This window comes from Lolium rigidum, chromosome 2 (genome assembly GCF_022539505.1).
Source record: "Lolium rigidum isolate FL_2022 chromosome 2, APGP_CSIRO_Lrig_0.1, whole genome shotgun sequence".
Classification (NCBI taxonomy): domain Eukaryota; kingdom Viridiplantae; phylum Streptophyta; class Magnoliopsida; order Poales; family Poaceae; genus Lolium; species Lolium rigidum.
In genome coordinates, this window is record NC_061509.1 from 41,828,361 (window position 1) to 41,853,003 (window position 24,643).

At 45.2% G+C, this 24,643-nt stretch overlaps 3 protein-coding genes, 1 long non-coding RNA gene and 1 other non-coding gene across 5 annotated transcripts; 4 read left to right on the forward strand and 1 right to left on the reverse strand.

Annotated features, from left to right (window-relative positions):
- On the forward strand, positions 1-439 carry LOC124691653. Its single transcript, XR_006999057.1, has 2 exons — positions 1-53; positions 208-439. It is a non-coding gene; the product is annotated as an uncharacterized LOC124691653 (long non-coding RNA).
- Positions 440-3,563: 3,124 nt separating this feature from the next.
- Positions 3,564-4,590, forward strand: LOC124689595 (protein MAIN-LIKE 2-like). The gene is made up of 3 exons (XM_047223101.1): positions 3,564-3,626; positions 3,715-4,338; positions 4,435-4,590. Exons 1-3 carry the CDS (start codon positions 3,564-3,566, stop codon positions 4,588-4,590), a joined length of 843 nt encoding a protein of 280 aa, XP_047079057.1.
- An 809-nt stretch (positions 4,591-5,399) lies between these two features.
- On the forward strand, positions 5,400-7,287 carry LOC124691652. The gene is made up of 6 exons (XM_047224928.1): positions 5,400-5,635; positions 5,708-5,881; positions 6,037-6,287; positions 6,355-6,430; positions 6,517-6,612; positions 6,699-7,287. The coding sequence occupies exons 3-6, from the start codon at positions 6,064-6,066 to the stop codon at positions 7,029-7,031; spliced, it is 729 nt and encodes a 242-aa protein (XP_047080884.1). The 5' UTR covers positions 5,400-5,635; positions 5,708-5,881; positions 6,037-6,063; the 3' UTR covers positions 7,032-7,287.
- A 9,427-nt stretch (positions 7,288-16,714) lies between these two features.
- Positions 16,715-16,787, reverse strand: TRNAA-AGC. Its single transcript has one exon. It is a non-coding gene; the product is annotated as a tRNA-Ala (tRNA).
- A 586-nt stretch (positions 16,788-17,373) lies between these two features.
- LOC124686314 (probable methyltransferase-like protein 23) lies at positions 17,374-18,680 on the forward strand. Its single transcript, XM_047220282.1, has 6 exons — positions 17,374-17,474; positions 17,718-17,804; positions 17,917-17,967; positions 18,051-18,144; positions 18,238-18,322; positions 18,430-18,680. Exons 1-6 carry the CDS (start codon positions 17,391-17,393, stop codon positions 18,584-18,586), a joined length of 558 nt encoding a protein of 185 aa, XP_047076238.1. The 5' UTR covers positions 17,374-17,390; the 3' UTR covers positions 18,587-18,680.
- Positions 18,681-24,643: the final 5,963 nt, after the last annotated feature.

The following is a 24,643-nucleotide window of genomic DNA, read 5'->3' on the forward strand; positions in this document are numbered from 1 at the left end:
ATAACAATCTGACAGGGCCTTGTTAGCTCTCTTCACTTTGTGCTTTCTCCTAGGTATTTTTTTAATAATCTTGGCTGATTACATCACATATTTTGTTTAGTTATGAAAAGAAAAGTGCAGACACAAAATTGCATGAACCAGCTTCTTGCTTCACCTTTGGTACTTTGAAATGTGAGTCAAGCCATGACCATTGTTGTTCATGTGCAGGAATTGGTGATCTTTCCAATAAAGGAGGCTATTATCGGAGTCTACATATGCTTCTTCGATAAGGGCATGCTTAGCTATTGCCTCACTTTGTCTAGGACCTCATTTTCCACAGATTATTTGCATAGTTTTTCTAGTAATTTTTGTACTACATTGTGTTGAGGTGAACAAAAAGATAATTCTTGTGCAGTATATGTATACCTTCTTGTTCTACTGTTAACCTTTGGCTTACTTACTAATGTATTGCCGGTATGTACTAGAAAAGTTTGCATGAACAAACTGGTAACTTTGCCTACTCCAAAAAAATGTAGGCGACATTGTATTCATTTTCCACGATAAAGTGAAATGCATTGGTGTTGCCTCAACTAAATTTACTCTAAAGTTTACAGCAATGCGTCTGGTCTAAAGTTTAAAGTAGTGTGTCTGCTCTTGGTTTACAGTAGGATGGTACAAACTATGCTGATACCAATTCCCTTTTCATACATGACCATTTGATCTGCACGGCTTGCTATGTGTTTGACGGAGAAACGGACGACAACCGAGGATAAGTATGTATTTCATGGTTGAAAGGAAAAACCTGCTAGGTGGCGCTATTTTGTGTACAAAAGATTGTTGAAATTTCTGGCCTGTTAATAATTTGAAATATGGACTGATGTTAACATTGATTGTACCTGTGGTAGCAATGTTGTCAGCTTCTGCAAAAACATAGGCAAGAATTGCATTCTCAGTTTTCCACTTACTTTATATGAAGTATTTGTGCTTGTTCTAATTTACTAGTACATTTGTTTCCAGTCGGAAGAAAAACGATCTTTCCAGCTTCTAAGAGCAACACTTATATGTATATTTCCTTGCTTTGTGCTGCAGACAATAATGGCCAATCTGTAGCCAAGACCAGATTTCCAACTAGCAAGCAGCATGCTATTGCTAGCCCTCATCATCTTCTTAACATGAAGCAAACATCTGGCTTGGAAGGTAAGAATACTTGATAATCTGTGGTTGAATTACAGTTATGATGAAATATGCTAATAAATTGGAGACACCTTGCAATTAAGAGAATGGAAAATACATGGCAGACATAGATATTAACCAGTAGCTTCATAAAATTTAGTAAAATTTAACCAGTAGCGCACACATCTGTTCAAAATAAGAATACAAATAACACCCAAATAGCATCTGTAATCACATAAATAAGAGTAGAGATAATTGCGTAAGGTAAAGTGATCAAACAAGAAACCATAGAGAGCGGCCGAACTACGGTTTTTGTAAACGAGAGTAGAGACTATGTGCTCGTGTCCTCGTCGTCGCTGCTAAAGTTCAACGCCCTCTTATGAGTGTTCAGTTCAGGTTGCTCCGTCTGTGGTGATGACCCAGCTTCCTCCGTGTCCCACTCGCCCCTATCACTGGCCTCCCCCCATGAATCTTGTCCAAAAGCATGAAAGATCATTACGATCAACATAGAAGGAATGTAGAGAAAAACTTTGTAAAATATGTACAAAGTTGTCAACGTAAGCTACCTCAGCCATGTCGTAATAGCCATCATTACCATAACTATCAATTGAGGGTGGACCATTCCTGACAATGTACAGATCACATTTTTTCCTTCCTTTGAGAGCTTGCATCATTTGCTCTACATGCTCTGGACCTTCGATCAAGACCATTCCGTTTGGTGGTACGCATCCATGCTCTATGTAGTACAAATTTGCTAGTCCTCTATAATCGTGAGGAGCTAAATGTTCCACCATCAGATACCACTCCACTTTGCCAGGTTCATTAATTATCATGGAACCAGGTTTTCCTTCAAGGTATCCTTTCGGGATATCAGAAAGTTCCCTGTCCTTGTAAATACTAAAATCCATTACAAGTCCCTACAAATAACAGTTATCCCATTATGTTTATGTTCATACAGAATTTTAGATGTGCATAGCATCGGTGCGACATACTTACCGGGCGGGATTTTGAGTCCGATTGTTCGGTTGGAGGGATCTGAAATTGTATATTGTTAGTCGTAGCTTGCAATTGTTATAGAATGGTCATGGTATGTTGGTTGGCGAAATGATGAACAAGATATGAAATGAAGAAATGTACCTTTCGATCTGTCCTTGCATATGCATGATCTTCGCTTCCTGGTTGACTTGCTCCAGCACGGCCTTGGATTCTATCTCCTCTCGCTTCTGCCGCAACTTCTGGTCCATGTCCGCACGTGCCTGCATATTCTTGCAGTCCATCTTGGCTCGCTCGAGCTCTATAGCGCGGTCCATGTCATCGCGGTCCTGCTGCAACTTCTGGTTCATGTCCTTACGGATCTTCTTGAACTGTTTCTCCAATTTCTCATGCTCCCGCTTGAACGCCTGATCCGTGGCTGCACGTTCTTCCATCACCTTCCGGTCCATCTCCTCACGCTCTGACTTCAACTTCATTTTCATCTGCTCATGGATACTTTTGAACTTCTGGACCATCTTCTCGTGCTCCTGCTTCATCACCTTGTCCACGGCTGCACGTTCCTGCCTCACCTTGTTGTCCATGTCATCACGCTCGCACTGCACCCTCTTGTCCATCTCGTCACGTTCGTGATACACTTGCTTATCCACCTCAACATTGTTGTGACACACCTTTGAATCCATTGTCCCTACAATACATATCCTTCAGTTAATCGTAATTATTCATTTGGTGAATAACAAGACGTCAAATTATGTGCATAGTAAAACTAGGTATATTTTACGCTTGGTACAATTGATATCTACAGGAGACAGAAATTCAATATTGTTCATTCATAACACTGTTCATCACCAGCTAGATTACAATGATTATTAGCACTGTTGTTTTACGAATTCAGTCCACATTTCATTAGTTCACTGAACCATGTTGACTAAACAATATTCATTTGGTTACTTGTATTCTTTTGGTTAGTTGCAGTCTAATTGGTAACTAAGGTGCTTGTTTTCTTGTTTTTTTTAATAGGAAAAAATAGAGGCGTCTTCCACATTTTTGATTACCAACCGTGCATAAATTATGCAGACAATGCATACAATTTTCATTCTAAATGTTGGAGCTGGTTTCAGACTGATCTGGACTGCTCTAAAGCTACTACTTGGTCTTCAAACGTGATCTAAAATTCATGTATGAACTGTGGTTGCCCCTGTGCTGCAATGGACTGATTCCATGTGGTTTGCCGGTCTAATTGCTCATGGTTGCTGTACTCAGATCATCTGGGACGGAAGATCACGGTGCCACAAGGGACATGATGTTGCTAAGGCTCCACCAGAAGGGCATCGACGCATACTGATGCAAGCAGTACACGGCAACATTCATACCATTCTGAACTAATGTTCAGTTATCTTTTTGCAGAGTAATTGCGAGAAATGGATACTTCCACTGATAGTTTTGATCGCACAGGGTTACCATTCAAAGAAGAAACAGATGACGTATATTCATGCCACTTTGCTTGAAATCTCTTGGTAAATATGACCAGATAGTTCTTTTAGTCTTACATATATTTCATGTGTGTTGCAGGAATTAGGTGTAAGACATGCAAGAATGAAGTTGGCATGCTCACCAACTAGATTTGCAAACACCATAAAAGGTTTCTCACCTGCCCACATAACGGCCATTGAAGGAAAAACCGGACTTGCAGGACTCCTAAAACTGCAGAACACGTCTCTACGACGTATTATGCCAGTGAGGATTGCCAAGCGATACAACAGAGATAAGAAAACTATTTGGATCCGTGGTAAGGATATTCCTATAACCGAAACGGACGTGGCCCAAATAATGGATCTTCCGACACAAGGGGAGGATATCAACCTCCGCACAAAAGGATCAGAAAACATAGAATTGTTTAATGCTTACCAATCAAACGGCAAACTTATGGTGTCTGCCCTTGAGAAGCAGATTAGAAGCTCCACATATCCTGATGATCACTTCATTAGACAATTTGTTTTGTATGCCATTGGCACTATTTTAGCACCCTCAGCAAATGACTATGTGGATCGCAAATATTTGACCCTTGTTGAGAATGTGGCAGATATTCCCAGTTTTAACTGGGGGTGTTTCACACTCACTCACTTGTTGGATTCCATCCTAAAATTTCAATACCTAGATCAAACTTCTCTTCAGGGAAATTTACCCTTGCTGCAAGTAAGTGACATAACAGTACCTCACGTTCAATGCATCAACCATACAAATATCCTTATGCTGCATCACTCCTCACACATTAACTAATGTTTCATGCAGGTTTGGTACTGGGAGCACCTCCGTGCTGGGGCGGCTTCTTATGCTCCTAGACCACCTCCGCTGATGGCGCGATGGGATGAAGCCAACGCAACCTTAAGAACGACGGCTTATGCTCTTGGAGGACCAGATCGAGGAGATGTGCTATTCTATACATAAGTATTTCATTTTAGCTTATTAATTTCTTATGACTGATGTGTTGTACCTTTTGCAAGGTTGTCATGAACATTTGCCATGAGAATGGACGGCGCAACGTTACCAATGCTCATCCTACCATGGCAACAAAAGGAGAGAGGCATGCGGATGCACATTTCAGCTATGAAGCACAGCCACCATATCAGGGCATAAGCAACCAACAAGTAAGTCCATCAAATGCACGTCCTGTTCAATACCTCAATACCACAGATAAGCTAACACTCAACTAACTCATTAACCTTCATTCACAATGTGTTGTTATTTATGTCATAGATGGACTTCATAATGCAAACTATCTCAAAGCATCGCCAAGAACTCGAGAAAAAAATAGGCAGACAACTATTTGACATGGAGCACAAAATTGACTCCAGAATTCTCGAATTGACTGATGAGGTAGGCGAAATTAGGACTGAAAACGCTGCTCAAACTAGGTTGTCTAGGGTGGAGGACGAACTTCTTCAGGTCAAAAGGGAATTCCAGGTATCTATACTGGAACATCAATTTTACAAGCATCTTCCTATAGATAGATATATTATGTATTTTGTGGTACAGAGATTCAGATGCATGGTTGATGCCAGCACGCAATCAACGTTTAAGGCTGCATATGTCCAGGTGATAATTGTAGTCCTAGACCTTGCTAATATGAATGGATTTCTGATCAATGAACAATTTTTTTTGGTAGAAAGAAGGCAATGTTAGAGACGACAGGTTATCACCAAATCCTCCGTTCGATGCATCTACAAGATCAACAGGCCAGGCTGCTGCAACAACACCCGCCGGTGATCACGTGGTGCAAAACAAGCCATTGGAGAAAGATGTCACCGACCAAACCACACCATCTCCAAAGCCTGTATTCGACAATGATTACAAGTTGACGGACGAAGACATAGAGGTGGCAGCTTTCCTCCGCCAAAGTTACGAAGATGCTGATGTAGTTGACGTCGGAGAGACGGTGCTTAAAGTTCATCACCTAAAGCAAAATGTCATAAAAAAATTCATTTTCGATGAGGTATGCCTCTTGCATTGCTTCTCATTGAACTATTCCAACCGGTGGCATGTTGCCTGATCGCGGATTTTGCAGGTTATTCATGCATATGCCCACATTAGTAATATAGAGACTGATACTACATCAGTTCTATACCCCAAAGATACCAGGAAGCTGTTACAATCATATGGGGGTACTGCTCGGGCACATGGTCCCAGCGAAAGCAATTGGCTTGCTCGTATAGCAAAAAAATGTGTGGGACGCCGAACGGTATGTGTGTTTCCTGACTTTCCTACTTCACAGACTTTCTTATTTCATAATCACAAACTACATGCAACATTTCATCTAGTCGGTCCCATCAAACTTTATTTTATTTGCATATCGAAATGCTTGCCTATACTGAGACTGTGCTAATTTTGCGGCAGGTTCGAATCCCGTTCAATGTAAACAATATGCACTGGCATCTACTTGTGTTGAATTTCGACAAAGAAGAGATTCAAGTCCTCAACTCTCTGCCGCTTATTCGTGACGAGGCCAAAGAAACTACACTGGTGGAGTGCATTCAGACATGCATCATAGAAGCAGTCCAGGGCGGCTTGGTACAAACACCAGGTCCCATCAACATTACAGAGTGGAAAAAAGTATGCTATACAAACATCCCACAACAGGAGGATGGGTAAGTATTGAATTCTACATTATTTTCCACCTACGGAATAGTACTGAACTTTAACTATACATTTCAGCTATTCTTGCGGGTCATACACTCTGAAATACATGTTGTATTGGGACGGAGAAAAGATGACCGATGATTTCACACAGGTGAGCGGAACACTAATTTTATTTTCTACCCTTTACTTACTATGCCTACGTCGCCATGCTAACATATGCGTTGCTACCACATTCAGGCACAAATTCATATTTTCAACTGGAAAATATGTACAAGCCTTCTACGTTCAGATTGTAACACGCTTCGACTAGAATCCTATGAGAAACCTATACTGGTTAGTCCGACACAACTGTCTTTTCAATTCAGCAAAATCTTCCATGTTTGCACAGTACAACTAACATACCGGTTTCTGCTCTACAGAAGAAGGCCTACAAAGCTAGAATGGCAAAGCTTGACAAAGACAATGCTGCAGATGACGACATCCAGGTAATGAGCAATCCAAATGATGCCAGCAAAAAGGAAGAAAGCCCTCCAAATGATGCCAGCATAAAGGAAATCAGCCCTCCAAGGCCAATTGGCAGCCAAAAGCGGAAACGCGGGCGTCCAAGGAAGATTGAAACTCTTAAACCTACTAATCCCGTAAAGGATCAATATAAATTAGCCACAGATGCTGTCACTGGGCTTGTGGAGGGAAGAGCACGCAGGAAATCAAATCCTGGGCCCCAACAGGTCAGCCCATACAAGGAACTATGAAACTCACAGGGAGTGGCTGTCAAGGGTAGTTTCACATGAGATGCTCTTATAGCATGTGATAATTTAGACACAGTCATGTTCTTCAATCTATGCCTATACTTAAGTTCTGCCATTTTGTCATATTGCTGGTAAACTTTGTAATTTTAAGTTCGAACCGATCTGGAGAGTTGTTACATTTTAATGTAAGCCATTTGTTTGGCTTGACTATTCTACATGACTACTCAATGCTGCAGTGTTGTTGGTGTGTTATTCAAAATTATCCTCGAATCTCGAGTTAAGCGGAACTTGCCTTAGTCTCCTGTTCTCCCTTGCCATCAACCATTATGAGCTTTGGTGAAGACCCATAAGCATATCGCAATGAGCAATATACAAGTACAGTGCTATATTGTATGTTTACTGCTCAACTGCTCATTATAAGCCTTAAAACCATCGTTTAACATCCTAAAGAACAAGTTCTATAATCTTGTGGAATGTCAAAAATTAAAGATAAACATATGCCATGCATGTCCAATAAATCAATAGATACCATGATACACTTAGCCTAATTATTTACTGCTAAAACTTATTTTTAAAGTAGTCGATGCCAATCAACAGGTAGTAGGATTAATTCGTGCTTAACCAACACTTCACAGTGGTTCTATTCTTAAAGCAAATGGCATTCACAGTAGTAGTGAATGCCAGCAAATGAGTTTGAAACTATACGCTCTATAATTCTAGATACAGGAGGATAAATCAATGAACACTAGCTTCATCCAGGACGTTGACCCATTGGCTAAGCAACCATTCTTACTGCACATGGCCATCGGTACATTTGCAAGAGACGGAACTCAAAAAAAGTGCTGCACTGGACCGGACGCACCTGATTATCATGTTCAACGCCTCCAGTACCTCCGACGCATCGGGCCGGCATCACGCGGCGTCCCGGCCACCTGCAGCTTCGACACCGCCGGGTCCACCTCCTCGGCCCCCGGCGCCGCACCGGGACGCTGTCAGAGAGGCGCTCTGCCTCCGACATGTAGTGCCGACGTCTAGTCGTCCGGCGGCCCCGAATGTGGCATTTCGTCATGTTCAACACCACCAATGCCCCATGTGGCATTTCGTCAAACAGCTTCCACGCAACGTTGCCAAGGTCCACCGCTGTGTACATGCCCATCAGCAAGTCGCGGTCTACTCGTCCCACCATCCCTGGGCAGCCGTGCCGGGGACGACGTCTCGGAGGCGGTCTAGTCGTGCGGCGGGACTGGCCACCCGTAGCTTATGCGCCGCGCTCGGCAGCTACAGCCAGCACCACCTCCTCTGCCTCATCCCAGTGGTCCAACGGGGGTGAACTGGAGGTTGTTGGAGAGCTCCTGTCTCGCGGACGGTGAGGTGTGAGTGGTGTACGTCGTCCTGGGCGACGAATCCGTACGGCGGCGCGGCCACCGTCCAGGGCGATGCTGCAGGAGATAGGGGATGGAGGTGGTGAGCGAGCATGGATGGGTGAGCCGGCGGGGACGGAGTGGCGGTCGGAATGAAGAACAGGGGCGGCGACGGGGGGATGGGACATGGGCGACGGGGGGATGGGACAGGGGCGGCGGCCGCCTCCATGGCTGAGAACAGGGGCGGCGACGGGGATGGGACAGGGGTGGCCTCCGTGGCCCAGAGAGATGAGCGATGCCATCTAAACACGAAATGACATAACTACCCTTCTATTAAATTAAAATAAATGAATAATTCAAGTACTTTTTAGTACTTTCCAGTATTTATTTTCCAGTGCTTCCCTGTGCTACTATTTTATCCACCGTCGGATTAAACATATTGAAGGGCTCCTAAATTCCCCAACCATAGTAAAAGTTGTAATCGGAATATAGCCCGCTACTTAAGGACAGAGATTTGGTGCTCCTAGGCACCAGTGCTCCTGCTATTTTAGAAAAAATAAAAATCACATTTATGTGTTTTAAAAAAATTAGAAAAAATTTCATGGTGTAGCCAATGCATTGTCCCACAAACGTGCAAAATTTCAATTTTAAATACAAAAAATTCTGGGCTACACAAAAATAACAAACGTGTGGTATGCATATTTCAAATCTCCAAATTTTAATAGATTTTGTCTTTTTTATGTAGTCTACAATATAAAAATTTCATATTAAAATTTTACACGCTTGTAGGTTACGTCATTTATTATGTCTAGATTTATTTTCAGATTTTTTTGAAACAAATATGTATGATTTTCAAAAAAATTTAAACAACAGGAGCACTGGTGCCCATGAGCCAAATACACTTTTCGGCTATTTAAAACAGAGATCTGAACATCGGGGATTAGAAGATCTTGGTAATTTGCTATGCAGAGGCGTCCTTGCAGATGCCAACTTAGGTTTGGAAATACATTCTTCCCCAATTTTTGTTGTTCACATGCTGGATTTGACAGCGAAGACAGAGGAAAGTGAATTCTTTAATTATTTGTTCTTCCATGCACCGCCACATTTTTTTTTACCTAGAAGAAATATCAAAGGAGAAGAAATTGTGGTTGATCCGAACTCTAAAGCTATGTGGAACTTGAAAGAACAATCTAAAATCTCAAATGTTGAATGATTGCCAGCTCGCGCACATGCGCATTTCCAGCCAACGGGGGGAAAATAAACAAACCTAATGCCGCACAATTGATCAAAGAGGTTCCTCCTGCAGCGTGCACGGTTATCCTTAGAGCATCCCCACTCGTTGGCTGGCGTTCCCCACGCCCAAATCCGGTGAAATTTTCGTCTGGATTGGAGGAAGATTTAGCGTGGGGAGTAGTAGTTTCCCAGCCGCGTGCCCAGGCGAAGTCGACGAGGCGAATTTAAAAAACGGAAACTTGACAAACTACGGCTAAAAACGGGTGAATATAGACTAAATTTAATGATATTTATTACATAACGGGCGGAGTTCATACATAGAGGCCGAGTTCGACTATATTTCGAATTCGGCTAGGGGAATTCAAATGCTAATTTTAAAACACGGCGCTCTACATGCCGAAATGGCGGTAGAACACCGTGTAGTCGCCGCCGTCGTCGTCGGAGCCGTCGTCGTTGACCTTCGGCTGCGCGGCCTGGCTGCTGCTGCCCTGGCCGGCGTCTCCCCACCCCGGGGATGGCTTGTACCAATCGTCGTCGGAGGACTCGAGGTCGACGACGGGGACAGCGACGCCGGATGGAGGTGTCGCAGGACGGCGGAAGCGCGCGGCATCGTCGTTGGCGGTTGTAGCGCCGCGGGCGGGGCGTTGGCGTGCGACGGCCAGGTCCAGCAGCCGCCGCTGCTGCTCCGCCTCCTGGCGCTCCCAGTCGCGCCTGGCCCAGTCCAGTGCGGCGTCGTCCGCGCGCTTCTCCTCCTCCATGTCATTCAGCGACCTGGCGATCGCCTCCGCCATCACGGCGTCCTCCGCGCGCTTCGCCTCCTCCTCGGCGAGTTGGATTGCGGCGGCCTCTTTCTTCGTCCTCTTTCGGCCGCTCTGCGGCGCGGAAGGCTGGTCGCGGATGACGAGGGCGCCGCTGCTGCGCCCTCTGGTCGGCGGCGGAGACGCCGGCTCTTTCTTGACGCGCACCGGCGTCGAAGGCGACGTCGTCTCCTCCCTCTTCACCGGCGCCAAGGATGACCTCGGCGCCGATCCGGAAGACGACGAGCTGGCAGCCATGCGCCGTGGCTGCCATACGTTTCCCCGGCGGCGGCTCGCCGATGCCCTCGATGGAGGGGGCATCGTGAGCACCGGGAAGTTGCCGCCCTCGATGTGCTCGAGGACGGCCTCGAGATTCCGGCCTGGCGCGCTCCACCAACGTCGGCGGCCCGTGCCGTTGTTGCGCGGAGGCGGAGTCGGCGGGCCATCGTACGAGGCGAGCTCCCGCTCCCACCGCCGCAGGAAGTACGAGTTACACGCCGTGTAGTTGTCGGGGTGGTGGCGTGGCTCGGCGCGCTCCTCATCCGTCATGGTCATCCGCGCCTCCTCGATGGCGGCGTCGAGGGCGGCGCCGGGATTGGTACGCCGCCACGGCTTAGCCGCCACCCGCCGCCGGGAGGCCTCGTGTCCGGCGGGCAGGGGTACCCCGCCTGGTGGAGGAGGTGCCCCTCCCACTGGTGGAGCGACCGGCGGGGGAAGCCATTGGAGGCTGCGCCGTCGTCGTCGGAGAACGCCATCGTCGCAGAGTAGAGGGAGAGTGGAGGGAGAGTGGAGGGAGAGTGGAGGGAGAGTGGAGCACGGGGTACGCCTCGCGGCGAGCGGAGCGGCGTATATAGGTGCGGATGGCGCGGGGGATTAATGCCGTGTGCAGTGCGACGCGTCCGCGGCGAGCTGACCGGCGGCAGCCTTTATTGCGCGCGGAAGACGATGCGTGCGCGGAAGACGACGACATTAACTCGCCGCGTGGCCGGCGAATGCAGACCGGCGGCAGGCTTTTACAGCGTGCGGAAGACGATGCGATGAGGACGACGATCGGTTTCTCTCGCCGACAATTTGGGGCCACCAGACGCGCGGGAAGTTTCCTCGGTATTTCTCGCGCTTTCGTTTCGTCCGGAGTCCCCGAGCGCTCCCCGGGGGGCCGGGGATGGCGTGGGATCGCCGGATGAATTTAGGCCCAAATCCGGACGAAAACGAGAAACCGGGGGCGCGACTGGGCCGAATTACGCCGTCCGGATGGAAAAAAGGCTCGCCGGAGGCCTCGTCGGGGGGACGAGTGGAGATGCTCTTATATATAGTTTCAAAGATGGTTGAACAACATAACGACGCTTTGTGAGAGTCTTGTGGCGAGAAGATCTAATGAGGTAATGGGGGTCTCACATGAGGATATATGAGTGCGCCACAAACATGATTATTACTTATGAGATAGCAATATCAGAAAGCAAGATGCACAACATTATGGGTAGCATGTACCATACCATACGACAACTCCATTTAATCTATGTGAACTCTCTATGTCAGCAGCTAACTCACGAGTAGATGTATGATAACGTCGAAAATACTCTGGTCATATGTTGTGAGATGAGAAAGGAGGATACTGATTTTGCATATATTGTTACGTCGACCGACATAACCAACCAAAGACTTTGATAAGGACAAATCATCGTAGCAAGATACATTATGCATGTTTTGGGGATGTTTTTATGGTTACAATCATAAGCCAAAGCTTGGTCTACTTTGTCTGGGAAGACATTGTTCCAGACCGTTGAAAAACCTACTCGCCGCACCTATGTTGCACGGATACGGCTGAAACTCCACGTATCGGGGGTTGGATACGTTCGGACACGCGGATACGGCCGGATACGCTTGGATACGTATCCCATACGTATCAGGCAATTTTTGGCATTTTAGAAAAAGAAAATAATTCGGATACCGGAAGGATACGCATGGGATACGTGAGTGAGGGATACGGGACCTTTCGCCTGGAATCCCTCGGTATTTATGCAGCTTGCAGAGACGGGCCGACCCATCCCATTCGCTGATTCGCATCCCGACCTTTCACCTGGGCGGTGGCGATGCTGCATCAGATCGCCGGCAACATCTACTGCTGCGCCGCCGGCCGATCGCTGGCGCAGGTCAGTTTCCCATCATCCCATCTCAGTTTCTCCGTTTCTTCTTAGTTGGTCCTGCCCGAGATTGCTTTTGCTGGCTTGCTGCGGCGGACGTGGCCGCTGGCCGGGCCGCCGGTAACCAGTACGAGTCATCGGAATTTGAGGACTTCAGGTCTCGAAGAAGCCCATACACTTGCACTCTGCGGATTGTAGATTGTAGAACACCTTGATTGAATATAGAAATATAGACTGTAGAAGTGTAGATTGAATATAGAAATATAGACTGTAGATTGTAGATTGTAGAACACCTTGACTACGTAATAATGTCGTGTTAGTTTCTCTTCTTGCAGGTCAACTGAGTTGATAAGTATATTTTGGCGAACAACTGTTACGGTACTCATATGCTCCTATATAATAATTCTTGTTCAAAAATCACTAATGTATACAATTATTAATTTTTATTATATATATAAACGTATCCCCGTATCCATATTTTTGGAAAATTGCCGTATCCCCGTATCGCGGTATCCGTATCCGTATCCGTATCGCCGTATCCAGGCAACATAGCGCCGCACTAGGCAGCACATTCATAAGTTGCTTTATTTTGAGTTCTCCTAACAAAGAGACACTTCCAGTCAAAAAAAAAAGAAAGGAAAGCAAACTCAGAAAAGTAGCTCCTTAGGTGTGACCGTGAGCTCTTTCCCTAGTGTGCATCACGGATAACTGATCCTAGCGGAGGAGGATCCCACTGCTTTTGATCTTCAGTTATAAGAAGAAGCGATGAACTTGGGGGGAACTGCATGTCATGTCATTTGCAGGTTTCTTACGTTTCTCATCTGTCCAAACAGAGTCGACAATAATAGCAGTACTATTATAATTCAAAGTGTCAGCATAAGAAAGAAGGAACCCAGCTGATTGCTCGATAGTTGCATCTCCTTTTGCATGGTAGATATCATTTCTCAAATGCCATGATCTCCATAGGGTGAGAAGTATGGCCTATGCAGATCCTTGTTGGAGTTATTGAGCATGATCAACAGCCAGTCCTTACCCGTTCTTTTGAAACTATCCTCTTTTGGTAGTATCCAAAAGTTTCTCATACGATGATGCAACGCTCTTGCTTGGTACATTCGACGGCAGCATGGAAGCTGTCCTCGATCCCATTCCCGTAAATAGTGCATGTGTTCTGCAATTCAATCTTCCTATGCCATTTGTTTTTCTGTGTAGGCAAATTATCAGCAGCCAGATGCCAATTGAAAATGCAACCCTTATTTGGAACCGGCGCCTTCCAGATATTTTGCCACAACATCGCTTACCATCTGGAGCATTGCTTGAGGCATTTGGAGCTTCAGTGTTGATGGTGGTCGCCAGCTTGTAGGATCTTTTGACAGTGAAGATGCCATTCTTTTCAAGGTGCCAAGCCACAGTATCTTCCAAGTCATTTGATCCAACTATGATCTTCAACACTTCTTCAGCATCGTGTGGGAGAAAAAGTGAATTTACGAGCTGCACATGCCAACCATTTGTCCCATTACCAAATAAAGCCTTCACTTTCTTTAGCCTTGTGTTCTTTTTTCTTCCAGATATCTTCAGATTTCCATTTCTCCTAATCCAGTCGTCTCTCCAAATATGTATCTTTTCACCGTTTTAGACCCGCCATATGATTACTTTTTTGATCAATTCTAGTCCATGCTCCACATCTTTCCAGCTTTGAGACGTATCCTTTGGGAACACAGTTTCCAACATGTTACCCATTTGGATAATATTTGGCTTTCAACAAACATGCACACAACAAACATGCACATAAAGAATTTGGCTTGTGCGGTAGTCTCCAGGCTTGTTGTGCAAGGAGGACTTGGTTGAAACATTTTGAATCCCTAAAGCCCATACCACCCATGCACTTTGGGCTCGTGAGCGAATCCCAAGCAGCCCAATGAACTTTCCTTTTATTTTCTTCTTCTCCCCACCAAAACTTTCTAGTCATCTTCATATAATCATAGTGGAAACTTGCATGTAATTTGAAAACTCCCATGGCATAGATTGAGAGCGCTTGGGACACTGATTTGATCAGTGTTTCTTTTGCGGCCATCGACATGTACTTTTCAGACCAGTCGGTTAGACTTTTCTTGTACCTTTCTTTTATAGGTTGAAACCTTGAAGCCTTCATTCTTCCTTCCGGGGTGGGCAGACCAAGGTATTTTTCCTCAAAAGAGTTGTGTTCCACTTCAAGAATCGCCTTGAAAATATCTTGGGTTTCTTCTGGGCATGCTTCATTGAACAAAGTAGAACATTTGTTGGGGTTTATAAGTTGTCCTGACCCAACCTCAAAAATACCAATTTCGGCTTTGAGGACTCCCGCTTGGGTAGAATTTGCTTCAAAGAAGAGTAGGCAATCATCGGCAAAGAGTAAGTGTGAAACTCCCGGCGCCCGCCTACTCAGTCCTCTTAGATCTAAGGAAAAAAATTACAAAATCATCTCACATATGCTAATTTGTGGCACTCTTTAGAAGTTTAGCGTATATGACTTGGTGTACATGTATGTGCCTTCTAACTTATATATAGCTTATAGATTTCTAGAATGTATAGTATAGTTGCCTATTCAAGGTATGTAGAAAATTCTAGGATATATGATTGTCTATTGAGGTGAAGTACATAAAAAGTTACAAAGTGTACCGAATGTATGCAAGGATAAGTTCTCGGAACTTGATTTGGCAAGTCGTTTATTGGTTCTTTTGGGCTTAGTTGATTCTTATTTTCTCTTGAGTTCAACAATCAACCCTGAGCATATTGTTGTACTAATAAAACTTGATTTGCTAAAAAAAGAGTAACAAAATTGTATATATCAAATGTGATTACACGCATGGGAGATATCGAAAATATCTACGATTGTATTGCTATGCATTTTGTTGTTGTTTCTTCTTTGAGATGTAGGTTCTATATAAGTGTGGACCTCAAGTAAGAATAATTGTGACTTGCACCACCCGTAAGCGGCTCAAATCCAACCCAATTCACCAAGTCAGATGCATTCACATGTTGTTCCATTACAATATATTGATGGAAATTATGTTATGACATTTGAATATGTGAAACATTATATACGACATATATTTGGTTATGAAAAAAGATGAGCACTTTTTTGTTGCGAAAAGTTAGAATATATTATCTGAAACTAGCCCTTACAAGAACACCCATACAAGCAAAAGAAATAAAGCAGTCCTTGAAGATTTCAGCATCATCTTCCTTCCGCATCCCTCGATGGTGCACTGTGAGCCAAACTCGATGCCGCCTCTAGGTCTCCGGCGTAGCAAAGCTCGTGTCGGAGAAAGCTTGAAATTAAAAACCTAGGCGCTTGAAGAAGCAGCGGCCGATAAGTTGTCGACGTAGACCAGAAGATGTTAGCGATCGCGGTCTCAAAAGATATCGTCTCAAAGAAGCTAGTACTGAGAAAGGCCGATATATAATCTTAGCCCCGACCATTTGGAGATGGGGGACTCCAAATTCACAAGTTCCTCGACGACGTCGTACCTCAATGAGCTTCATCAGGCGGAACTTGAGGACACCAATATGCTGCGATATCATCCCCCTAAGGAACGCCACCGCCATGGACATGTACTTATCATGCCAAACCTAATGCCACACGATCGACTCCAAACTCTAGCCCGTCGACAATCCTCTATGGAAAAACACCAATCTAGGCGGGCTGAAGGACTTTTATTCTCATCGCCGCCAATTCCCCTACACCGGAGACCAAGAACTCGAGGACCCTATAGGGACCGGACATGTAGTCCGTGGTTCCCCCACCCTCGCCGCAGGTGAACCGGTGCCAGTTCCGTCAGCCGAGGGCAAGACATGTAGATCACCTCTCCTAAGTGCTAACCCTAGAAAACATTTCGTTTGTCCTTAAAAAAAGAAGAGCACATTACCAAGGAAATGGCACAAATCATGGGAAGCACAATCTGATTATATCCAAGCCACACTTCAACTAGGATTAGAGATGCAAGAAATCATTTCAAAAAATTAAGAGGTGCAAAAAAATAGTTTCTTTTTTAACAATACTGTAATTTAATTTCCTGCTGCACACGGTCACAACGTGAAAGGGAAAAAAATGGAGAGAAAATTTGTTTCCAAGCATCCAAGCAAATGGAACTAATTACGAGAAAGGAAAAATAAAATGGAGATGCGGGGTATCGATCCCCGTGCCTCTCGCATGCTAAGCGAGCGCTCTACCATCTGAGCTACATCCCCTTGTTGAATTACTAACAGCTTGAAGCTTGATATTAGCTAATCTAGTCGCTGCTTTTTTACCAACTGACGGCCTACGTCTCCGCGCCTCCCAAACGCAATGGACTCTGCTTCCGCGTCTGGGTCCTCGCCGGAGGCGGAGGAGGACGAGCCCGGCCTTGCTCCACCGGCGCGTATGACCACGGTATCGCGCCACTACTTCGGTGGCGCCTCCTCCGAGCATGACCACGCGCTCCGGGTCGACATCGTCGAGGTCCGTCTCGTTTCACCTCCCTCCCGCACACCCGCTTCACCGGTGAATGGTGCTCGTTAATTACACGGCCAAGAGCCACCGCTCCCACCCACTGTTCCGCCACGGCACTCAATCTCGTTCGTAGGAGTGCCGTGCCGACCAGCGACGGCTGGTGGGTAGGCCGGACGGACTCAGAGGATGCAGCCCAGCCGCTCGGCGAAATGCTGCTGCCACTTCCAGTCCAGGGCTACTGCTCGGCTGTCTTATCTTCCAGCTCTGATGCTATTCTACGTCCATAACTCCATATTGACTTTCACTGACAATCTAAAGCTGCATGAATTTTGGGTGCGCAGAATATTGAAGAGGATTACGGGATGTTCGTCTGGCCGTGCAGCGTCATCCTCGCGGAATATGTCTGGCAGCAGAGGCTGCGGTTCTCCCACTCAAGAGTTGTCGAGGTACTTATCATCTTTGTGCCAATCCTGAATTTTATGTCAACCATGAATCGAACTGTATGCCTGTTATGACCTCTTTGTATTCGACTATTCGTGATGCAGTGTTGTAGGTCCTGAGTCCCTGTTGTGATTTTTTTTTATTTTGGTACAAGAACTAATTTTCAGTTCTACAAATAAAAAAAATCGGAAATTGGGTGTCATTGTTCTTATTTTACACTTTTTCTGATTCACGTCTATGACTTACAGCTTGGTGCCGGAACCTCGCTACCCGGTTTAGTAGCTGCAAAAGTTGGAGCAGATGTCACGCTGACAGACATTGCACATAATACAGAAGTCAGTTATCTCAAACCCATCTTGGCGAGACCTAAAATGCAATTGATGTCTTCTTATTCAGTTGCTGATCTCTCAATACTAATCACTTTTCGCTTTTGTTGACGATAAGTAGGTACTGAACAACATCAGACAAATATGCAGTCTCAATGATGCCAACTGTAAGGTATGCTTTGATTTGAAGTTATTTGTTACAGGTTGCATCCTTCGAAAGTAGCTTTACAAGTAGGACATTACTTAACGATGCAGGTGGTAGGACTTACTTGGGGAGAATGGGATGAACCTGTATTTGATTTGCACCCTGATATTATCCTTGGAGCCGATGTGCTTTATGATTCAGCCAGTACGCTACTTACTTATTACTCTGCTTGGTTTGCATTCTTGTCACTAAGGCTGACCTACATTAAGTAACATGCGCTTCATCTATTTTGGTAAGAATTTGATGATCTGTTCGCGACGGTTACATTTCTCCTGGAAAATTCTCCTGGGGCAGTGTTCATTACCACATACCACAACCGGAGGTTCGAAGAAATCATTCATCTTTATTAACTTGATATGCTGTGGTTCCTTCGAAGAAAGCAGCTGCTGGGACTGTTCCCTAATACATTACTTTGATTCTTCTGTGCAGTGGTCATCATTTGATTGAATTCTTGATGGTGAAGTGGGGTTTGAAATGTCTGAAACTCCTGGATGGGTTCTCATTCCTTCCCTCATGCAAGGCTGATTCACTACAGGGAAACATTCAGCTTGTTGAGATCGCACTTGAGAAGGCAAAACCTAAATGATCTTCAGGTAATGGGAGTACACTAGCTTCATGTATTTGATTAGATTAAAATATTGCATGTAATCTTCAGAATGGTTCTTTGTTTTCATGTGCTCTAGTCTAGGGACTTGGCTGACAGAATAACCAACAAGGACATGACAATAAAATGTTTGGGCAATGACGACACGCAACCGTGTACATTAGGTAATTCGAGCAGCTTGCAGAGTCATCCACCATAACCTTAGTCTGGAACGATTTGTTTGGAAGGAAGGAAACATTCTCCCTATTTGGATTTCATCAGGAATTGAACCATGTTATAGCTTAGGCAAGTGAACATACAATCTTTTGTGTAAACTCTGATCCAGTTATAATGACAGATGTGCATTGCTTGTTGGTTCATTGATTGCACCATTGCCTTCTTGAAGTTTCAAACAGCAATCAATTTGATCTTCATCTTTTTGTTTTTAGCATAGTTCTTCTTGGATAGTACAATAATATTATGTCAACTTTCTATGCTTTTAATCTGGATTGCTGCTTTGGTAGACCATAGAAACTGTGCTAGTAGTTATATCTAGAAGTATTATGATGTCATAGCTTTGGGGGACGCGGCTGGAAGCGTTTTTTTGTCCGGCACGCCCCAAATCGGTTTGGGGGACGCTTTGGGGGACGCGACTGGAGATGCTCTTAATGCATCTTCTCTTCAAGATTTGAGGGGAAGTGTTTCATCGCATGTGGTTCCTCCATGTTCTTCCTGAGCGGGCGGACCAGAATGTGGGAGGCTTCACCACCGGAACGATGACTGAACTTCTCCGCTCTCTTCATAGAAGACCTTTTGGTATTTCTTAATGTAAGTCATGAGCATGTTTGTCATGACAGAGTAGTAGTTCTGAATATTGTACACATAACTTGATGTGCCTGAAGAATTAAGAAAAACAGAGGATTAATAAGATGCACTAAATCAAAATCAAAAAACAAAATCCAAAATAGTGCGTACCATGAGGAGGCAAAAGTTGGGGCCGGCGCTGCAGGGGGTGCAGGCTTGACTGCCGGAGTACCGCTCGCCTTGTCCTCCAACACCTCTTATACTAGTTGCTCCACACTCACTTTCACGTGTGGCAGGACATCGTCAAGTTTGTCCTACGTATAGGCAAACGAAGGTAATCTTAGTGTATGAGCAGAACTACACATCTGAGGGACCTTAATAACGATGAAAAGAAAGTTACACGGTTACATGACTAATCAAGCGTGCAGATAGATGATCTAGTCTTCATCCTGCTCCCAGTGCCCGTGAACTAGAAAGAAAACACCAAGCACACATTGCCGGCCACCAACCAGGTCGCGCTCGTGGAGTCATGGTCCCAAGTATTGAGCATGAAAAGTAGCAATTGATGTGATATGTTTACCTGCTCTCCCCAAGATGGAACAAAGGCGCCGTAAAAGGAAAGATATGGAGATTCGTTAAGAAAATCACTAAGTTAAGTTCGATGCTTTTAATTTAATACGTATTATACTTTGCGGGGAGAGACGGCTTCCAAGACCTAAGTAGCTCGACTTCTATATGCCTCGTTTTTGGTGTAGAAGCTCAAAGTTTGGAGTCAGAGGGAGAGATGCGAAGTGACGCCTACTCACCTGATGTGGTGGTGCCTGGCCTAGTTGGGTTGCTTCCACATCTACTAGGCCTGCCCTTCTTGATCACGACTACACGCAGTCTATGCATGTACCTATGGCCAGATGACTTATTTTTTATTTCCCAAAATAAAACACGTAGGTCATATACAAAAGTGTACCTCCCAACCCTAACCCTCCGTCCCCGCCCTAACCCTCCGTCCCCGCCCTCCGCCGCCGCCGCCGCCGGTAGCGCCGCCGGGGGCAAAGTCCCTCGGGGCGTGGCGGCGGCGGGGGCCCTTCCTCGTTGCCGCGTGCAGATCGGCGGCCGGATCCCCACCTCCTCGCGGTGTAGACGCGCGTGGGATGGACGTCGGCGGCGGCGGCCCTCCTCCCGTCGGCTGTCCCTCGGACCGGTCGGCGCGGGTGGGATGGGCGGCGCTGCGGTCTCCCTCTTCTCGTCGGCTTCCCGCAGCACTCCGGCAGGGGTTGGTGGTGGGCGGCGGCCAGACCCTCGGTCTGCGCCATGCCATCCACCCCCGCCTCTCGTTGGTGCGTGGAGGCGATCTCGGGCATCTTCCGCGACACGAGGGCGCCCGAGGCAGCGGCCTTGGGTTTGACGGAGGAGGTGGCCTCTTCTTCGCCGGAGAGGGTCGGCCTGCGGTTGGTGGTGGTGGATTTTTGATCTATCATCGCCGGCCGGCGGTGAGATGGAGGTGCATGGAAGCCGGCGATGGTGTCGCCGGTGGAGGGTTGGGTTGGCCAGCCCGGGATGGTCGCCGACGTGGGGGTCCGGCCTAAATAAAGGCGGCGGTCCTAGGGCCTCTCTTGCGTGAAGAGGAGGACCTACCGGAGGCCTGGACTCGTGATCTGGCCGGAGGGTTGAGTTCCGGAAGGCTCGACGGCGAATGTAACGAGTGCTTTGCACGGAGTTTGCTGGATCGAGAGGTATTCGGTCGTGCGCACCCATGCGTTTATTCCGACCGTTTGGTTCCGGAGGGAGCGGCGCGAAGCTCTTTTTCGTGTTGACATCAAGTGACTATGGATCCATGATGAAAGTCGGAAGAAGAGAATTTCATGAAGGCCGGAGGGAGGACTAGCTAAGGGAGGTTCAAGTCTCCGCGCTGTTGAGGGGCTTGCTTGGTGTCCGGAGCTTCACGGCAGCGGTATGAAAGTGGGGGCGACAACACATGTGAAGCGCGAGTCCTACCTTTCGGGGTGAAAATCCAAGGTCCGGCCTTAGCTGGTTGTGCCTGGCGGTGACCTTGGTGGAGGCATTGTTTTGAGAGTGGGGACTATCTTCGGGGTGAAAACCTAAGATCTTTGATCGGGCGACGACGGTGTTGGAGCACTTTGTTCCCTTCTTGGAGGCGTCGTTTTTTGGAGAGTACTGCAATTCAGGTGTTGTCATGGTGGTGGATGTATTGCTGTTGTTAGGTCCGTGATACTCGTAGCGGGACTTTTGTTTCTTAGTTTTCTTTTCATTTTTTTGGCTGTGTGCATCCGTAGTGCCATTAGGGTGGTGCGTTGTTGCAGAGGCTGGGTGTAATTGGTATCTCTCGATATTAATATATTCCCTTTATCGAAAAAAAAATGTACAAAAATCCATCGGTCAAGGATAAAAAAAGTAAGTCATAAAATAAGGAAAGTTACAAGCAAATGAATCGTTGCGGCTCCAATTTCCAACAAAATATAAAAGTAAGTGTTTTTTTTAATTTTTGTATAAAAGTAACATTAATCGCCCAAGCTGGTGGCGGGACATGCAACCTTAAGGAGTCAGCTATATTATTGGAATTCTGCTTAACTTATATCATTCTAAAATGTTACATTTTGACATTATTATAATTTTAAGCCTACAAGCTTCTTGGGATTGCTAGGCTTTCAGACGAATATATTGGTGTTTTTAGTTGTTTTTAACAACATAATATGTTAACAACTAAAATTTTCTATCACACTTAACAAAATTAACCAAAAAATTAATGCTAAATATTAAGTTACAATGTCATTGGTCATAAATTGTATTGTTTCATAACAAATACAATTCCAAATGAAATTACATCTTACATCAAATGTTACATTGCTTTTTTTATTTTGATGCGTTGTAACTTCAAAAATATTTCATTAAGTTGAGCCCTTTGGGATTCAAGGATTTTTTTTACAAAAACATGACTTTGCATAATATTTTGTGACACTTATAAATACATCACAATGCACTTTGATTCATTTTAGTATCCTTAAATATACTGCTAACGATCTCTTAAGCTTGTCATCTAACACCTATCTTAATTGGAGGGTTCTAGACTATATGGTTGTCCGCCTTAGGTGTAAGTAAACTTCTGATTGTTACATGATTTCCACTAAGGTGCATGTACATAAGAATTTATACACAATATGATATGTCTACATGATCTATTCTCGGATATTTGGCATTAATCTTTTAATGTTTCTATCTTTGTCAAATATATCTTTCATATTTGTGTGGTTTCCACAATTAAAAGGTAATGCATGTGTTCTGTATACCTAGCTAGTATCAAATAGAACTAAATATAACATACACATGAGAATGAAAAAATAATAAGATTTTAACATTGTGTATTTAATATTTATTGTTTGATATGTAATTTGCATAAACTATACAATACAACCTAGAAAATAATAACGACTTCATCCTAGCTGGCTGATACGTCTCAAACGTATCTATAATTTCTTATGTTCCATGCTACTTTTATGACAATACTTGAATGATTTATACATACTTTACATCATTATTATACATTTTCCGGCACTAACCTATTAACAAGATGCTGAAGTGCTAGTTGCTGTTTTCTGCTGTTTTGGTTTCAGAAATCCTACAAAGGAAATATTCTCGGAATTGGACGAAATCAACGCCCAGAGTCCTATTTTTCCACGATGCTTCCAAAAGACCGAGGGAGAAACGAAGTGGGGCCACAAGGCGCCGACACACTAGGGCGGCGCGGCCCAGGCCCTGGCTGCGCGGCCCTAGCGTGTGGGGCCCCCGTGACCCCTCCGACTCCGCCCTTCCGCCTACTTAAAGCCTTCGTCGCGAAACCCTCTGTACCGAGAGCCATGATACGGAAAACCTTCCAGAGATGCCGCCGCCAATCCCATCTCGGGGGATTCAGGAGATCGCCTCCGGCACCCTGCCGGAGAGGGGAATCATCATCGGAGGGCTCTACATCATCATGCCCGCCTCCGGATTGATGCGTGAGTAGTTCATCCTTGGACTATGGGTCCATAGCAGTAGCTAGATGGTTGTCTTCTCCGCTTGTGCTATCATTGTTTAGATCTTGTGAGCTGCCTAACATGATCAAGATCATCTATTTGTAATGCTACATGTTGTGTTTGGTGGGATCCGATGAATCTAGAATATTATGTCAAGTTGATTATCAATCTATCATATATGTGTTGTTTATGTTCTTGCATGCTCTCCGTTGCTAGTAGAGGCTCTGGCCAAGTTGATACTTGTAACTTCAAGAGGGAGTATTTATGCTCGATAGTGGGTTCATGCCTCCATTTAATCTAGGACAGTGACAGAAAGTTCTAAGGTTGTGGATGTGCTGTTGCTACTAGGGATAAAACATCGATGCTTTGTCTAAGGATATTTGTGTTGATTACATTACGCACCATACTTAATGCAATTATCTATTGTTTACAACTTAATACTGGAGGGGGTGCGGATGCTAACCCGAAGGTGGATTATTTAGGCATAGATGCATGCTGGATAGCGGTCTATGTACTTTGTCGTAATGCCCTGATTAAATCTCATAGTAATCATCATTGATATGTATTGAATCTTTATTTGTCAATTGCCCACCTGAAATTTGTTCACCCAACATGTTAGTTATCTTATTGGAGAGACACCACTAGTGAACTGTGGACCTCGGTCCATTCTTTTACATCTGAATACATTCTACTGCAATCATTGTTCTTACTGTTCTTTGCAAACAAACACCATCTACCACTCGATACGCTTAATCCTTTGTTTTCAGCAAGCCGGTGAGATTGACAACCTCACTGTTACGTTGGGGCAAAGTATCTTGATTGTGTTGTGCAGGTTCCACGTTGGCGCCGGTTTCACTGGTGTTGCGCCGCACTACACTCCTCCACCAACAACCTTCACGTGCTTCTTGGCTCCTACTTGGTTCGATAACCTCGGTTTCTTTCTGAGGGAAAACTTGCTGCTGTACGCATCACACCTTCCTCTTGGGGTTCCCAACGGACGTGTGCTTCACGCGTTATCAAGCTCTTTTTCTGGCGCCGTTGCCGGGGAGATCAAGACACGCTGCAAGGGGAGTCTCCACATCCAATCTCTTTACTTTGTTTTGTCTTGCTTTACTTTATTTTATTTACTGTCTTGTTTGCTTCATATTAAAAACACAAAAAAATAGTTACTTTACTTTCTGTCTTGTTTACTAGTTCTATATCAAAACACACAAAAAATTAGTTACTTGTC

Coding starts and splice junctions, on each gene's coding strand:
- LOC124689595 (XM_047223101.1), top strand. CDS start 3,564: ATGGATACTTCCACTGATAGTTTTGATCGCACAGGGTTACCATTCAAA. Junction 3,627..3,714: donor TCAAAGAAGAAACAGATGAC/GTATATTCATGC, acceptor TGTGTGTTGCAG/GAATTAGGTGTAAGACATGC. Junction 4,339..4,434: donor GAAATTTACCCTTGCTGCAA/GTAAGTGACATA, acceptor TGTTTCATGCAG/GTTTGGTACTGGGAGCACCT.
- LOC124691652 (XM_047224928.1), top strand. CDS start 6,064: ATGCACTGGCATCTACTTGTGTTGAATTTCGACAAAGAAGAGATTCAA. Junction 6,288..6,354: donor ATCCCACAACAGGAGGATGG/GTAAGTATTGAA, acceptor TATACATTTCAG/CTATTCTTGCGGGTCATACA. Junction 6,431..6,516: donor TGACCGATGATTTCACACAG/GTGAGCGGAACA, acceptor TACCACATTCAG/GCACAAATTCATATTTTCAA.
- LOC124686314 (XM_047220282.1), top strand. CDS start 17,391: ATGTTCGTCTGGCCGTGCAGCGTCATCCTCGCGGAATATGTCTGGCAG. Junction 17,805..17,916: donor ACATTGCACATAATACAGAA/GTCAGTTATCTC, acceptor GACGATAAGTAG/GTACTGAACAACATCAGACA. Junction 18,323..18,429: donor ACCACATACCACAACCGGAG/GTTCGAAGAAAT, acceptor TCTTCTGTGCAG/TGGTCATCATTTGATTGAAT.